This window comes from Setaria viridis, chromosome 3, assembly GCF_005286985.2.
Source record: "Setaria viridis chromosome 3, Setaria_viridis_v4.0, whole genome shotgun sequence".
Lineage (NCBI taxonomy): Eukaryota > Viridiplantae > Streptophyta > Magnoliopsida > Poales > Poaceae > Setaria > Setaria viridis.
In genome coordinates this window covers 42,569,893-42,586,743 of record NC_048265.2, presented here as the reverse complement: position 1 = coordinate 42,586,743, position 16,851 = coordinate 42,569,893, and the positions used below count along the sequence as shown (strand labels likewise).

At 44.7% G+C, this 16,851-nt stretch overlaps 4 protein-coding genes and 1 non-coding gene across 6 annotated transcripts; 2 read left to right on the top strand and 3 right to left on the bottom strand.

Annotated features, from left to right (window-relative positions):
- Positions 1-4,752: 4,752 nt before the first annotated feature.
- LOC117848407 (ocs element-binding factor 1) lies at positions 4,753-6,093 on the top strand. The gene has a single exon (XM_034729809.2). The coding sequence runs from the start codon at positions 5,347-5,349 to the stop codon at positions 5,794-5,796; it is 450 nt and encodes a 149-aa protein (XP_034585700.1). The 5' UTR covers positions 4,753-5,346; the 3' UTR covers positions 5,797-6,093.
- A 765-nt stretch (positions 6,094-6,858) lies between these two features.
- LOC140222391 (cytochrome c oxidase subunit 5C) lies at positions 6,859-10,474 on the bottom strand. Its single transcript, XM_072292859.1, has 2 exons — positions 10,315-10,474; positions 6,859-7,317 (listed from the first exon to the last, which is right to left on the bottom strand). Exon 2 carries the CDS (start codon positions 7,284-7,286, stop codon positions 7,095-7,097), a length of 192 nt encoding a protein of 63 aa, XP_072148960.1. The 5' UTR covers positions 7,287-7,317; positions 10,315-10,474; the 3' UTR covers positions 6,859-7,094.
- A 502-nt stretch (positions 10,475-10,976) lies between these two features.
- Positions 10,977-11,048, top strand: TRNAP-AGG (transfer RNA proline (anticodon AGG)). The gene has a single exon. It is a non-coding gene; the product is annotated as a tRNA-Pro (tRNA).
- Positions 11,049-11,491: 443 nt separating this feature from the next.
- LOC117850515 (uncharacterized) lies at positions 11,492-14,357 on the bottom strand. 2 transcript variants are annotated; one of them, XM_034732351.2, is made up of 7 exons: positions 14,202-14,357; positions 13,589-14,109; positions 12,702-13,290; positions 12,499-12,599; positions 12,336-12,416; positions 12,107-12,234; positions 11,492-12,003 (listed from the first exon to the last, which is right to left on the bottom strand). In XM_034732351.2, the coding sequence occupies exons 2-7, from the start codon at positions 14,096-14,098 to the stop codon at positions 11,877-11,879; spliced, it is 1,536 nt and encodes a 511-aa protein (XP_034588242.1). In that variant the 5' UTR covers positions 14,099-14,109; positions 14,202-14,357; the 3' UTR covers positions 11,492-11,876. The 2 variants fall into 2 exon arrangements, with proteins under 2 accessions (XP_034588242.1, XP_034588243.1); XM_034732352.2 differs by having other exon boundaries at positions 13,601-14,356.
- Positions 14,358-15,497: 1,140 nt separating this feature from the next.
- LOC117849300 (uncharacterized) lies at positions 15,498-16,417 on the bottom strand. Its single transcript, XM_034730855.2, has one exon. The coding sequence runs from the start codon at positions 16,406-16,408 to the stop codon at positions 15,734-15,736; it is 675 nt and encodes a 224-aa protein (XP_034586746.2). The 5' UTR covers positions 16,409-16,417; the 3' UTR covers positions 15,498-15,733.
- Positions 16,418-16,851: the final 434 nt, after the last annotated feature.

Genomic DNA, 16,851 nt, shown 5'->3' with positions numbered 1-16,851 from the left:
CCTATTGGGATTGGCCTAAGTGATCTTAAAGAGCCCACTGCAGAGAAATTGACTTGATGTGCCTGTTTAATTCCTATTGAAATTGAATTTGATCTCCTTGTATTCTTTCCTGGAAAAATCCATGTTCAAATGAGTATTTACACGAGCCATAATAGAATGTACGAATTACATTTTGAGTTGAAGGGCCTACATATATGTATGACTTTGGATTGGGTAGACCAATTCTCATGCATTAAAATTATTTTTGAAATAACCTAGTCTAAAGTAAACCACACCCTGATGTCACTGCACACTAGATTATATTTGGTGCTACGTGTTGAGCATGGTGAAACACATGCGATCCACTAGACAACTTGGTAGGAGTCACTTTCTGATGGGCACTGGCATGCACTTTTACTGAATTGTTTTCAAGCTGCTACAAGGGAGCCTCCAGCATCATCTCTATGACAGCATGGCATATTCCTATATGAAGGGGGGGAAGATAAATGACCTCGATAATAGCTACTGATTAATGTAGTGGGTTCTTAGTCCCCAGCACAACACTAAAACCTTGCTTCATTTGTTGCCGCAAGCAAAATCATTAGTTAAAATTTTGGTTTGTTGTCACCCAAATCATCAAAAGTGTGCCTTATCAGCATATGTTTTACTACCTAACTAGATATTAGTAATTATGCTACAAAATCCATTGAAAGATGTGACACCAAAAGAGCGAAGACGTATTGCTGCAAAGTAGCATATTAAAGATCCCTTTTTAAGGTTTGATGTTGGATAAACATCTTGAGCTGAAGTGTGTATCCACATATTATATGGGCCCATGCATGCAATGGAAAAAAGGTAAGATATAAAGCAGGCTAGACGGTGTGCTCTCGTATGTTGGTTTTGATTTTTGGAGTAAGAATAGCATCAGATTGTGTTTGAGCTTTTTTGTGATATGTTGAGAAATCTGGCACGCGCGCAGACTTACACACAAACTGTTTTGGTTGTTTGGTTGGAAAAGTTTTATTTTGCTTGGAAAAAGCGAGCCAGTTGGGGTTGACCGATATCGATATGGCTACCATACAATGGTTCAAAAATAAAGTGGCTAGTATATTTAGGAAGAATACAATGATTGTTAAAGATCTTGAACGTAGAAATTCGTTTGATTTGCATGTCAATTTCCATGGTGTGACTATAAATTATTTCCCACATAAATGAATGTTCACGAGTACTGACAGAAACAAAACAAAATCCACGGTTTGCATTTCAATTTGTGGGTAATGAATATGTGTGACTCTTCGGCTTTTAAGCAGACCAATCCTCGTATGCATCAAATGCGTTGTAGTCTAAAATATATAGTCACAACTTGTGAACTTGAAATATATAAAGTAACAACAAAAGAAGTTACTTTGCAATGTAATAGGCTGCACTTGCATTGGTGCTTCATTGAGGATGGTGAAACTCACAAACCATCCACTAACCACAACCTGAACGGCATTGGCTATGTGTTATTTCAAGTCGTTTTACCTGCAGCAGGTAAGCCCCTAGCATGCATTATCTCTCGCAACAATATAATGCCGCATGCTTGGATAGAGCAAAAGATGAGCAACGCACAAAATAACTGTTCATGTAGTGGGTTCTTACTCCTTGGACAGTGACCCTATTTCATTCTTAAGCTCTTGGTTTACTTCGTGGAATGAGTAAGCAAAATCACTAGTAAGTTTTTTTTTAAGATATCATCTTACAAGTCACAATATATGTGCATCAGCATATTTTTACTGCCCAACTAAATGTTTATATGGCACAAAATCCATTGAAAGATGTGACCCCGAAAGGAGAAAAATATAAGTTAACATCAAAAATCCCTTTTTAGGTCTTAATGCTCCATTCTGGTGCGGACCAATCAATCTGCCGAAGCATGAGGTATACTTTGCAGACAACCCCACGAAATAAATGCAATTTGCGGAATATAGCTGAGAATATTTTATCTAACAGAATCATGTGGACGGCTGCATGCACATGCATGCAGATGCCCACCGACCATGAATACGTATTAATTATTACTAATGTGCAAGTATACAACTTTTACTAGGCGGTATAGATGATCGATATGGTTCGTATCAAGCCGTGTTATATTTTATAAAATTAATATTTAGTGCCAACCTTTAATCCTCCAGCAATCCAAAACTTTGATTATCTTAACTACTCATTATTTTACGATGTCAATTTCTGGTATTAAACTTTGATTAAAAGTGCACATGAAGTGCATACTAGCTAGAAAAAGTCTTTTGGATGATTTTCCTAGCTTCTTTCTCAAGAAATTCCACTCTAGTATAAAAAAAAATCACTGAATGAAAAATTGGAAGCCTGTTCTACGCAAGAAATGCACAAAATGTGCATTCTCAGGAGCAATCATGGAGGCATCACATTCAATTGAAGGTGGAGCCCACGACGTTAGGCCAAAACATATAAGAACCTGGACAATAATAATTGAGGTGGCCATGTTTGTCTCCTTTTTACTAGTCCATTTTATCTCCAAGAAAAATGAAGAGGAAATTCCAGCTCACATGTTTGTTTGTGGTCTAGTATGCTTTGGACTCATCCTCCAACATATAATTTTCCAAATGATCATGAATTTAATGGATAATTTTATTTGATATGAATAAATAAATCTGGGATAGGCACTTGTTTCTTCTAATGTGGGCTTTGGTAGAAAATTTCTTCTAGGTTGGTTGGAGAGTGATTATCATACTAGGGCATCACGTCAAAAGGTCATCAATTGAAAATAAAAAAGCGGCGATATGCTTGCTCATATATTACTCCCTCTGTTCCAAATTGTAGGTCGTTTTGACTTTTCTAGGTTCATAGATATTATTATATACCTAGACATACGCTATATCTAGATGCATAATAATATCTATGAACCTCTAAAACGACATACAATTTGGAACGGACATAATCGTCAATAATGTTGTTGAGACTATTGTTGCTAAAATATTCCATCCCATCAATCTCATGTGCTTCGACGTGTTATCATGCACAGAGAAGCTATTCTTTCACACCAGACTCCATATTCCTTTTTTTATAAAAAAAAATAGATGTGTAGGCAGGTTTGGTACTTATCGTACAAAGCTTAAGCACTAATTAAATGTGTTCCTAGAAGTTGTCGGCCTGGAGCTTTTAAAAAAAATAGGAGGTAGTACGTATAGTCAAGTACCTACAAGATACAATGAACCTATAAAGATGTCTGCTGCTATAATGCTCTTTTGGAATTGCTCTAGCTAATGTCATGCCGTAGAATGCCTAGAGATCATGGCGAGTTGTTGCAATTGAAAATAAAAAAATGTAGTAACAACGGTCTCAATCAAGGAAGAGTAACCGTCCATTGTTAGGTTAAAACAGTGCTCTTTGCTTTTTACTCAATTCTCAGATGTAAAACCCACTCGTACGGTTTTTAAAGTCCTAACTGTCCTGAAATCCTTCTTTCAAAATTAATTGGCACATTTCAACAAGGAGGTTAGGCTTAGTGAGTTTCGAAAATGTGTGAAAATAATTGAATAAGGTTACTTATATTTGTACTCAATTCTCAGATGTTTCAAAAATTCATAATCGTCATGATTCATCGAGAAGACTTCGCCTCAAAGAGAAACGAAAATATCCTTTGCCTGACCCCGGGTTAGTTGGCTCCAACTGCACTTTCGGAAAAGTGCAGAGATTCTTTACAGGGGCATTACTGGAACAGACACCTTGAGCTCAGCTCACATTAGTCTACAGTACACACATGTGGTCCGTGTAAACCGAGCGAGTATTAAAAGTGATCTCTTGCTATTAAGATAAACAATTAGAGGGGAACTGATTCTTATGTGTGTTGCCTCTACAGTTTTTTTTACATGAAAAGATTGTTGAGAGGTGCAGAATCGTTCGTACTAAAATTGAGATTCAGTTCGATGGGCTTTGCTTCACTTTTCTTCTTCTTGAAAGATAAAGGAAAAAAACATTAAATGAAATGCCACATTACATAAATTTTAATTGAAGGAAGAATAAAGTGGGTCGTCGCTTCATTTCCGTGTGCCGGCATGCAGATTTGTCGGGTAAATAATTTAGTCATCTAAAGTAAATCAGTTGTAGTTTATTATGCGCACTCTCAAAAGATGGGCTGCAGTTTGCTTGAGTTGCAGGCTTAATATAAAGCTCGGAACTAAAATAATACTAACCCCACAAATATGTCTATTTAAGAATAACATACTACTATTTTACATCATTTTTAACATTCTTCGTTAAGGTTAATCGAGCCAAACTACTCCGAGGGATGTCCATCTAAAACATCATGATTGATCTAACACAAGTCCAATGTACAATGTTAAAGGAACATAAATAGTTTAGAACAACACATGACATGTCACACCGCCGCAACAAATATGATACTCGTTACCATCCAAATCAATCAGCCACGCCACCGAAATCGCCGAACCCCATAACCCGCCAGCCCGACGATGTCACAGCACGGCACGGCACGGCACGCCGCACCCTGGTACAACCCTCATGGTGCGTCTAGCACATCGCCCTCATGATGCACGAACGAAAACAACCCATGCGCCCCCCACGGGGCCATTGACAGCCACCCAAGACCAGACTAGTAAAGATTCCCTTCACCTTTCTCCCATCATTCATTCATCTGGAACCATTCTGCAACCTCCTTTGGCAAGATTACCGAAACGCCCCTGCGTGGAGGATTTACAGAAATGCCCTCGGCCTGGCATTAAATAAGCCTCCCCACCTCACCTGATCCCCTCCCCCTTCCCTCTCCCGCCGCCTCTGATTGAGTGGCTCACCTTTCTTCCCCAACCAGCCTCGAGCTTGCAATCCTCTCCTCCGCCCTCCAATTCCTCCAGATTTCGGCTCGGTTCTCTCGAGCTCGAGCAGATCATCCTTCTCCGATCGAAGTTTTGTTCAGTTTCCCCGTCCAAGAACCGCTGCTGTTCTTGGTTGAAGATCTTGGCGGAAGATCCAAACCTTTTGTGTTGGGGTTCTCCGGGTTTTCCTGCGCTGGAGGGACGTTTCGTTCTCGCTGGCCATGGTTTGGCTGGGAAGCAGCATCTTGATGCCCAATCTCTGAGCTTTATGAAGATCGCCAGCCACCTGCGCCGCTCCTGCTTCCTCCACTCCTTCTCGGTTGTCTTCCTCTACTGGTTTTATGTGATCTCATAACTTGCCCTCACCCGGATCCGCCATTCCCTGTCCTCTCTCCGTCCCCTCTTGCTTCTCCCTCCCTTCTTGCTTTCCTGAAGAATCGCCGAATAATAGCGCTAGCAGCAGCAGCAGCGGTAGAGGATTTGGTTGTAAGCTAGGCCGGCTCCGTGCGGGAAGAAGATGTCGTCGTCGTCGCTGTCACCGGCAGGGAGGACGTCCGGGTCGGACGGCGACTCGGCGGACACGCACCGGCGCGAGAAGCGGCGGCTGTCGAACCGCGAGTCGGCGCGGCGGTCGCGGCTGCGGAAGCAGCAGCACCTGGACGAGCTGGTGCAGGAGGTGGCGCGGCTGCAGGCCGAGAACGCGCGCGTGGCGGCGCGCGCCGCCGACATCGCGTCGCAGTACGCGCGCGTCGAGCAGGAGAACACGGTGCTCCGGGCGCGCGCCGCCGAGCTCGGCGACCGGCTGCGCTCCGTCAACGAGGTGCTCCGCGTCGTCGAGGAGTTCAGCGGCGTCGCCATGGACATCCAGGAGGAGATGCCGGCCGACGACCCGCTGCTCCGGCCGTGGCAGCTGCCCTACCCCGCCGCCGCCATGCCCATCGGCGGCGCGCACATGCTCCAGTACTGATGACGATGATGCCTCTCCACCAGCCATGGAGCTTAGTGGTGGTTGGCAAGAAGAATTGGCTGCACGCACCTGCCCACATGATCTCATCTATCTACCTGGCTGCTTCGAGAATTACATAGGCTCTATCAGCTGCTGCTGTGTTAGTAAATCTGTGTTCTTGTTGCTTCAATAATTTGTTGCTGTTGTCTGTCAGTCTGTCTGTAATAGATGATGCTCATCTTTATGTAATTTCGTGCTTGATTTCTGTACTTTCTGTCTTGTAATGTGATAAATAAGTGTTATAATTTCCTGCTCCCACACAGAAGTGTTCCAACCAGATCTGATGGTGCGTGAATTTTATTTCCAGTTTTTAATTTGTCATGGAATTGTAGATATCTCTGGCTCAGTGAGATATGCTAGCTTCACATCACAAAAGAAAAAAGAGTGCCTGCGAGTCATAAAAGATGTGAGTTCTCTTATCAAACACCAAAGCAAGGAGAAAGGCATCAAAACAACTTGAGTGCAAAGTAACACATCTAATAAAGCGATCAAATCGAAGGGCAAATCTTCTGTTCCAAAGTTCTTCACTGGATTCTGCTTGGTGCCTGTTGACAGCTCCCCTCTCATTGTTGCTTGACCTTTTCCTGGGCATCGAAGCAGTGACAAACGAACATTTTGTTTCTTTTATCGGAACAAAACAAATACAATATATTTTGTTTCTTTTATCGGAAGAAAACAAATACAAATGACAAGATGCATTATTGCATCTGAATCCATGCTTCTCTTTCTTCCATCATCAAGTAAACAAGCAATTGTTAAACACCTGCTATGTGATCAAAGCAGGCATCAAACAATGTAGTCACTACATCCGTGACGAAGGCGAAAACGACTGTGATAGTCACAGGAAAACCTTAAAAACTTTATCTTGACCGAACCTGTGACGTTACCAAGTGAAAGAGCAAAGCTGCGCGTGCAAACAGGTCAAAGATTTATAGTGCTTCGTCCACTCAAAATTATGTCAAACGCAGATTTAGACATGGTCTGTTAGGTAAACCACCAATCCATTCACATTAAAGGGCAAACTTGAGCACAATTACTCGCAAAGATCACATAAACTTATGTAAAACTAGATCAGATGTTTGGTATGACATGGACATGTTCAAATATTCATGATGGAGGAAATTCAAACAAAATCTGGTGTTCTCAAATGGTTATGCTTATTTTTCAAGACAAATCTCCACAGCATTCACTTCGTCATGCTCACCAGAGAGTTTCAGAAACAACTGGGTGAAAATAACTTCAGACTTGACGCATGGAAACTACTCCTCAACAACGACGCTGATCTGGCCCTTGTCCAGCATGTCGTAGAAGGATCTAGTCTTCCTCTGCTCATTCCAGTGGTGCATCTTCCACATGCCGCCAGCGATCAGCCCCAGGGTGAGTCCAATGAAGATCTCCTTCACCACACTCGGGCCCTTGAGGGTGGCATGTGCAACCCTGCCACCTGCCATTTGCTTGCTGTTGAAGTCAGATGCCAATTGCCTGAAAGAAATGGAGGAGATTCTGTGAGTATACGTGGGAGCAACAGGCAGACAGCATATCGTCACCAAGGTAGAAAGATACTCTTAATAAATGCAGACATGTGCATACAGATCACACATTTTGGCTCTTTTAGATTACATGATTAGTCACACCAAAAAGGGGTTGATTTGATTAGTACATAGCATAAGTAGACCGGAAATGGACAAATGGTGCTGTAACGAGGTAAATGGAAGAGATCAAAATAAGAAATTAAGAATTAAAAAAGAATAGCAGCCGAATATGCACAATGCTATACAAACTTAAGCAAAGCAAGCACAGTATTCAGAAATGCTGGAGGGTTTTATTGTACAACAGAATCAACTCCCTCTTCCTGCATTCACCTCCTAAATTACCGTATTCCACCATAAAAGCTTATTAAGCGATTGGGATGGAACAAGAAATATGACACAAGAAATACTTCCAGCTATGGTATCCATCATTGCTTATTCCACCAGAGAAACAAATGTACACCAGGTACCCTTCACCTAACCCGCCACTCCGCACAAAAACAGAGCCATCATGGTCAAACAAAGCCACAAATGCTGCAAAGCAAATTAGTTGGGAGGGATTTCCACATCATTCATTGTCAAATCAAGGTAACAATATCAACATCTTAGCATCTACAATAGCGAGAGCTCAAACTATCCACTACCTAACAGGTGTACATCAAACCAGACACACAGCATTATCAGAATTGTGCAATGCTACATCATTGACTCACCATCTACTAAACAACAAATACGTGCTTATTTCAGTTGGCTTTTTTCTTCAATTTGCTTTGATGCAAATCTTAGTTGTTGCAGACACTCTCAGCCTAACCAATGAGCAAACTCTATTCAACTCAGAATTAAAGAAACTCCAAACAGAACAGGTAATCTCACTTTGATACAAGTAGTTACTGACAAGTTCCAAAAATTACCAAAGAGCATATAAGTATTTAAATTCAATAAATCATAAAAGGCTCCTAGAAAAGAGCAATAAGTTGATAGCTTAAATAGACAGGAGACTGACTGACTTGTGAAACATAAAACTTAACAGACTGCTAAACAAGCAAAACCCAAAAGCTTCAAAAACCAAGGCATACTAGAGACTACAGTGAGCTTGCACTAAGAGCAGTTTATGCTATGGGAAAGGAAAGGACTGGAAGGTAGCTATCAAACACTTATCATAAAAGTTAAAGTCAATTAATCTACAGGCAGAAGCTTAAGTAAATGTGTACATGCCTAGTGTTAGGACAACACAAGAACAACAGCGAGGAACTTCACCAGGTTAGAATCAGCAGGCAATTTCCAATATAAAGTTATTAACACCTCAAAAGAATACAATGTCACTTCTGATAGTTCAGTATTACACATAGAAATACAGATGCATATAAAGTGACACAGCAATGCTAGATGAATAAGTAAGAATAAAATGAAGTGACTCTCTAAATCACCATCCACACCACAGCACGTCATGAGATGTATTCATGTGCACAAATGCTATAGTCTTAAATGTTAAGTGTTCTAGAAGCTACAAGAAAATGAAGCTGATAAGGCCTTCTACCATGTACTAAATGAAATAGCCTCTGCAATTGGAGAAAATTGTGTTAGGTGTGTCAACCCAGCAGGTCCTGGGCCCAGGTTTAGAGGCTAAACTCCACCCACACACTGGAATTTGTCTAAGAAGACTAAAACATGAAGACCCACAGCACAAAACCTTAAACATAGAAAGAAATAAGAATAGGCAGCAACTTGAAAATATGCTAGCTAGATCAAAAAATCCTAAAAGTAACAACTCCCATCAGTCGATATCACAAGAACAGAGGCAATGAGCATGCATCATACAGAGGCAGTAATAAAATGCAGCCAGCTCCCCAACTCAATTTGTTAATTTACTGATTAAGGTACTTCTATGAAGCTAAGACAACATAAGCATACCCTGGTCCATTCAGATTATGGGTGAACACTGAAAAGCTGAGAAGTGAAGGACACATTACATGTCAAACACTGAAAATGCTGAGAAGTGAAGGACACATTACAAGTCAAACACCATGCATCTGAGAGGCCACACAAGTCAAAATCACTGTTGGGGCACAAATTCTTAGTTAGAATATTATACTCCTCAGAAAAACTTGCCCTACTAGGAGGCTATGCAATGGCCCTGGGCCCAAGCTTAAGAAGCTGAACTGCATCAACAAAATGGATAACTACCTAAGTGAGCAAAACATGAAAACCAAATCTGCAGACCCTTTTCAACATGGAAACATGCTATACCCAATAATGTCACAGGAGGTTATGCTTATACACCATCCAGAGGCAACAGTAAAAGAAGCTGAAGGCCCGGTCCAATTTACCAAGCCAGTGACCACTGCAGCCTCATGAATGAAGTTAATCTGTGCCCTAAGCTATCATGTAACAGAACTATATTCCTAAGCATGTAGTATCCCAGCTAACAGGCATCCAGATTATGGGGCAACCTCAAATACTGAACAGACTAGGATACAGCCCACAAAAGGGAAATCGCTTTGCGTACAGATTACACAGCATTTCCCCTTGCAAAAAGTCTACATTTTTACCATTCACTTCCGAATATCAATCTCATCGCCCCATGTGCATACGCGTGAACAACCAAAACTATTCGAACTGGACGGATGGGTGGCTAGACGGATGGATACACCATCACCACGCCATGGCTGACTACCCTTGAAACCTTCAAATCCACCAACCAAACCAGAGACATCCGCCCTATCCGCACCCGCGCCCCCCATACAATCCGCCGCGCGAACACCGGCACGGATCCGCCTCCCGAACCCAGCACGACGGCAACGACGACGCCCCAGATCCGAACGGTCAATGAAATCACGGGGAAACTTTTTCCTCCAACCGCGAGCAGGCGCGTAGCGGGGGTTGTATCGGGCGCCGGGGAAGGAAGGATCGGGGGCACGAGGAGGAGGAGAGCGGGACGGGAGGAGCTCACCTTGCCGGAGATGGAGAAGGTGGGGGTGCGCCGCCGCCGCGAGAGAGGGGAACAGAGCCTTCCCGTTTCGATCCGTGAGGTGAGGGGTGGCGTTTTTGCGGAGACGCCCTTTAAAGCCCGCCTATTCGCGAGCGTGTGGCTGGTGGCCTGGCGCTGACTGGCTCCCTCATGCTTTTACGCGTTCGGTGCAGCTTTTTACGTATTCGCTCCTCGCTTGCGCTGGATCGGGTTTACGTCTCCGTGCTAAGGGCCAAGTCCACGTCCACGTGGACCAATTGCAAGAGCTTGGACCAACTTATCGTCCAATCTCAAAGCTCGACCTTGGACATGCGATGGTATTGGTGTGAAAGTTGAAGGATGGAGAGTTTGCCACTGCGCGCGTACATAGGTCGAGGATTTGCCAAAGTGGAGAAAATCACAGTTCGAGCTCAAATCCGAGTGCTCAGGCGAGGCATATGAGGTATGAACCTTGAGAACTAGCCATGGCTTCCATGCGAGGCTGGGAGGCTTGCACTCGCGTAGTGAGGTGCTCGCATGACAAGCTCAAACGGATCTCGATAAAAGGTCACCCGCGTGCGGTATGGCGACTTTGGTGCCTTGGGTGCTGTGCCATGTCGTAAATAATAATACAGTAAAATTTGTTAAAAGGCCTGATCACAAAAGGGCATTTGGTCTAGTGGTATGATTCTCGCTTAGGGTGCGAGAGGTCCCGAGTTCAATTCTCGGAATGCCCCAGTTTTTTAAAACTTTTTATTGTTTTTTACTTGCTCATGCAGCTTAAACAGTTCAGGATTAATTCGTGTAGCTTAAACTGGCAGCTCAGGATTAATTCTCTGAGCGCCCTAGATTCTTCAACCTTTTTTTTTCCTTCCTCAGGCTGCTCAGAAATTCATTCTCTGCACGCCCCAGTTTCTATAACTTTTTTAGTTCCTTCCCTCATGCAGCTTCAACAGGCAGTTCAGAATTCATTCTCTGCGAGCCCCAGATTTTTCATTCTTTTTAGTTCCTTTCCTCATGCAGCTCCAACAGGCAGTTCAGAATTCACTCTCTGCATGACCCAGATTTTACAACTTATTTTTCATTCCCCATGCAGCTTTCAACAGGCAGTTCAGGATTCATTCATCATACCATAACAGTAACAAGTTCCCTTCCAACCTCGCAGATTTGAGAAACTCTATGAACGGCTAAAGAAACAACGTACAACAAACTTATTCCACTGTTTATTACACGAATGTACTACGTCCAGTATCTACAACGTACACATTGTAACAGTAACATCTTCTTTTTCTCAGAGAAAAAAAAAAACAGCGCACACATCGTGGAATATCCAGTACACCTATCAGAAGCTCAGTACAAAATCTTCTACAGCTCTTCCCAAAAATCTACTTGTAGATATCCATTTCTATACATGTGCAGGCAGGCGCTTATTGCATGGTTTCAGACTCAAGCGCAAATGCGCATTGCCAGGATAAATCATGCTGCATTATTTCCAACCTTGTCCATGGCAACATGGGGAACGTCAACAGCAGACGAACTATAGCCATCATGTTTCCAGAATCCTGTCAAGCGTTCTCCTGGACAGCCTTGTAGCACTTCAAGCTGCAGAGGGGGAGGTTCAGCTTGGAGTGCCTGTACTTGTACTCGTTTGTGCAGGATGGCCCGGCGCATTTCTCCCGTGGAGGAGGGTAGCTGCATGGCACAAAGAGAGTATCAGAGTAGGGTGATGAGATGGCATGAAGCAATGTGTCTAGCAAAGTTCTTGAAACAAGAATGCGAAAGATGTGAGGAATACCTGTGAGGCTTGGAGTTGAAGATGCTGGGGAGACCTACTGCATGTGGGAATGAAACAATGGTTCTGGTGGGCCCCATGACCCAACGAATTGAGCTTGCAGCGATGTTTTGTGCTCTGGTTGCCCGCTCCTGTGTGAAAGGCATGATTTGTTCAGCAAGCTGCTACTTCAACAAGTAGAACACTAGTGATCACAATTCACAGCAGAGCAAGATCAAATAACGCGACAAACCTTCTCTTCTCGCTCCTTTTGTTTCCTCTCTTCTTTCTTCTTTTCAGAATCCAGGCCCAATATTTTCCTTATAGCTTCAGCCTGCAGGGATTATGTATATAGCTGACAACTCCTTGAAAGAAATAATTCAAAGATAAAAAAGGTAACCAGACATTTCTCCTACCTCGCTTTCTTTAGTGGCCTTTTCCACTTGCATCCTGCGCCGCTGAGCAGCCTCGGCCTTCTTTGCAAGCATCTCTTCTTCAGAAAGCTTGTCTTTCTTGCCTGGTTAAACAGAAAGGTGTTTCAAATGCATTTATCGGATGTATAAAGGTGGATGTTCCTAATTGAATTAGCATTGATAAGACACCAAAAGATAGTACGTACTTCTCGAAGGAGCCAGAGGTAGACCATCAGGGAACTCAACAGTACTGCTGCTGCTCCCATCCATCCATGATTGAAGGGCACGGCGACGTGTCGTGAGAGGTTCACTTCTAACGTTGACAGGTGATTCAGTGACTGTTTTTTGCTCATCTTCAGCTTCAGGTTCACTGTACGACGTCAGCTCCTCTTCAGTATTATCATCATCAGCTGATTCCCTAGATCTTTTCTTGCCATCTCTACTAGATCGGGAAGTAACAAACTCATTGTCAACCTCATATGCCTTGCTCCTATTTTTAGCTTTCTTTGAGAAATTCTTCTTAGAGCTACTACCTCCTTTGTTCTTGAGCTCAAGAGCATTACCATCCCAATCTTCAGGAGTTCCAACATTACTCGTATCATAGTCCTCATCTATTTCATTGTCCAACACAGATTTCTTAGCTAGCCTCCTACTCTTCCGGACGGGATCTGAAGACGGTTCTCTCTGAACTTTGGCTGATTGTTCCTGAGCCATTGCTTCTTCAATTGACCTCTCCTTTCTGGTTTTCTTATCTCTTGAAGAGGTTGACCTGTCGGAATCTTTTGCGCTTTCAGTCTACAAGCAGGTCATCCTTTTGAATCAGTTGCCAATTGTGTGTAGTATCTTTAAATAAAAGAACATATTTGCAAAGGACGCAAATACACCCTAAGCCTAGAACATTGAGATAAAACCAATATTCTCACTTGAAACTGCATTTGCACAAGTCTCTGTAAGTTTGATTGTCTTAGCAAAAATCAGCAAGTTTTCCATTTGCTTTCGGAAGGCAGCTATTCTTTTCTCATATCAAATTACATGGCAATTTGGTGCTAATGCAAGCACACTACAAAACAAAAGCATGCTTCAAGTCACGTACCAGATTACCAACCTTTAGCTGGTGCCGTGAATCTACCGGACGCGGAGGCTTCGCCTGCAAAGACCTGGAATCCGCCGCATCAGGGTTCGGTTTCAGCAACACGTTCCGAATCTTCAGCTTCACCTTCCCCGGCTTGCCACCGGCCGGCGACGAACCACGGTTCCCCTCAGGCTGAGCACCATGGCTGGCACCCTCGGTCTTCCTGGTGCCACCGCCCGCGGCGTCGGAACGCAGCCGGATGCTCCCCTTGGTGGCCCGCTCCGACGACGGAGCGTTCAGGAGGAACTCCCGCCTCCGGTTGCCCCCGTCGGGGCCGGCGGCGTTCTCGTCCGAAGACAGCAGCAGCCTCCTCGGGCCGCTCCTGGACGACGCCGACGGCGACGGAGGGGAGGGGGCGTTGTCCCGCTGGTCCGCGGCAGGGCCGCCCTCCGGCCTCGGCCTCCTCGCCGCGCTGCTCCGCCGCCTCCTCATGTGCGCGCCATCGAACCCGGAGCCCTCGCCGCCTTCCATCCGACCGGAATCTAAGGCGCGAGGCGAGGAGAATGTGGGAGAAACCGTTAGCTTTTCGCCCAAATTCGTGGACAGGAAGTATCACAGAGCGTGGATCGGGAACCCGGAATTGGAGGGAGACGAATCCTAAACGAGTCGGCTCGCGGAAGGGATCTGAGACGCTCGGACGAGGGCTGCGCGACCTCTGCCGCCGGCCGCCGCTGGAGGAGGCGGAGGTCCGAGCGAAGGCTTCGTTTGGAGTTGTTCGGCGAGGACCACGACGAAGGGGGCAGAGTGTAATTTTTCGGTGTATTTTCACTTTAGTACCTGTACTTATCAGAATCGCAGAAACACAAATGTTATACTTTCTTGATTTTTTTGGAATGTACTTTCTTCCTATAATATATTTTTCGCATAATTAAAAATGTAAATGTAGCTAATTCATCCTATTAGAGGTAGATGTAATTTAGTATTTTTCCTCTGCTCAAACTTTTTTAATTTTGACCATCAATATATAACGGAATCATGTTGTCAATGTAGTACTTGTTACTAGATTCACTATGAAAATATTTTTAAATTTTAAATTGCCTTTATTTGAAATATCATATTTTTATAAAAAAAATATTGACCAAATTTCATTTTATAGGCTGTGTTGGTGTCCTAATAATATGTATTTTGAACTAGAGGGACTATGTACATACTTGCTAGTCTAAAAAGAATGTCTCTATACCGAGACGTGGAATTGGAGGTGTTTTCTTTTCCTTTCCACAGTTTTTAATGGAGACAACATGACTTTGAAAGAGAATGAGATGAAGGCTCTGCTTGGTGATTCTATACCACTCAGATGTCCATGAATTTCACGGAAAAATGTACATTATCGACTACTGCATTCTGATCGTGGCCTAAATGAAATGTTACATTTCGTGTAAATAACATTTGCATTGGTAGATGATTGCTAACTTCTCCAGTTCAGTCTTCATATAACTGTCACACGCAGAAGCTATGTGTTGTCACACGCTAAACATGAGTGCATGACCAAAGCGGCAGAAACAGTGGTACCAGCTCACACGTCTGCAAAGATCTTGCGTGAAATGGATTCAAATGTATGAAGGTATAGCTCTTCCTTCTTCTTCTTCTTTTTTTTTTTTGGCGAAATGAAGGCATGGTTCTTCAGAAAATGGCAAAAGTAGAGTAAATGAAATGAGCATTGTTGACTGCTCTCTCAAAGAAAGAAGGTGCGCACAAGGATTAATATTTCAAGGACTTGATGACTGTCTCACGAAATGTTAGTGGGAGAATTAATCTACATGGCTTCCGAACTTGTTCCCAAGTCACATCTGACTCATTTCTCTGGACATTGCGATACATCACCTTAATTAGTTCTTGGCGAAAGTAAAAGAGACGAAGAGGAACGGGAAAATCAACAATAATGAAGGCTGCAACACATTGCAACATGACACAAATCGAAATGCTTCCACTAACTACATGTTCTTCTTCCCGGATCCATGGATGATACACAAGCTTCTTGCATGAGCGAACGAAGCTGTTTCGATGAGTTGAGGGTTAATTATTATAACGTGGTGGTGGTGCTGTAGTTGTCTATGAGCTAGCACAGCTATGGACGACGAGCGAACGGTGTTATCTGGCCGCCGGCGTCTAGCGCAGGCCGGCGGCGGCGGCGATGGCGAGGCAGTTGCTGGCGAGCTTGGCGAGCTCGGCGTCCTGCTTGGCCATGACCGGCGTGAGCTCCTCGCGCTCCTCGAATCCCTGGTCGCAGGTGTCCACGTCGGTGCGCACGGTGTCGAGCATGGTCCCCGTGGTGTCCCGGTCGCCGTCGGCGAGGGCCTTCTCGGCCTCGTCCAGGCTGTAGGCGATGTCGTCGAACGACTCCACGCAGTCGTGCAGCGGGCCCCGCGCCAGGGGCTGCGTCTTGGGGTCGTTGGCCAGCGCCGCCGCGGCCGCCTTGGCCTCGCCGGCCTTGGCGCGCACGGCGGCCATCGCCAGCCGCAGCACGTCGGGGGCCTCCAGCCGCTTCCCGCCGGGGAGCTGCGGCTGCAGCTGCTTCGAGATCGACGACGTGCACAGGTCCGGGTAGTCCGTCTTCAGGCACAGGCTCCGGACGATGTCGGCGCTGGGGATGAGCGGGACCGGCTTCGGCGGCGCCGGCGCGGGCTTCGCCGGCGCCGGCTTGGCCGGCGACCCTGGCTTGCTGTGCGCCCCGGACTTCTTCGAAACGCAGTAGGCGCCGGCGGGCGGCGCCACCGCGGTGGCGAGGAGGAGGGTGAGGAGGCAGGCCAGGAGGAGCTGAGGCGGCGGCGTCATGGCGCGCATGGCGAGAGGGGGGAGAAATGGAGGTTAGAGTTGATTGGGATCAGAGTAAATAGAAGGAGACGTGGTCAGTTAATGATAATTGTTTTTTTATATTTTTAAAATGAGCTTTTTATTTGAAGGCCAGGGAAAGGAGGGGATTGGCTGGCTGCGTTTTCCCGGGAAAAGTGGGGGCAATGCTAGCCACCGGTGATGGAGAAATAGGCAGGGTAGAAAATAGCAAATGATGTGGATGGTGATGAAGTGCTAGCTGCTAAATTTTATCCTTTTTTTAAAGTTTGAAATTCGTTGGAATTTTATGAGAGGGCTACAGAGGGGAGGAGATGAAATGAGCTGAATTTGGTCTACACGGTTAGTGGTAAAGATGGCGAGTTGGTTTGGAGTTCTTTTATGATGACTAGAGGAAATAGCTAGGGAAGGTTGTTTGGCGCATGGAGGGCAAGGAC

Excerpts from the sequence above, each read along its gene's own strand:
- LOC117850515 (XM_034732351.2), bottom strand. The coding sequence starts at position 14,098 with ATGGAAGGCGGCGAGGGCTCCGGGTTCGATGGCGCGCACATGAGGAGG. Across the intron at positions 12,235-12,335 it reads AAAAGGAGCGAGAAGAGAAG|GAGCGGGCAACCAGAGCACA; the intron begins GTTTGTCGCGTT and ends CCTTTCACACAG. Across the intron at positions 12,004-12,106 it reads TTCAACTCCAAGCCTCACAG|CTACCCTCCTCCACGGGAGA; the intron begins GTATTCCTCACA and ends TGTGCCATGCAG.
- LOC117849300 (XM_034730855.2), bottom strand. The coding sequence starts at position 16,408 with ATGCGCGCCATGACGCCGCCGCCTCAGCTCCTCCTGGCCTGCCTCCTC.
- LOC140222391 (XM_072292859.1), bottom strand. The coding sequence starts at position 7,286 with ATGGCAGGTGGCAGGGTTGCACATGCCACCCTCAAGGGCCCGAGTGTG.
- LOC117848407 (XM_034729809.2), top strand. The coding sequence starts at position 5,347 with ATGTCGTCGTCGTCGCTGTCACCGGCAGGGAGGACGTCCGGGTCGGAC.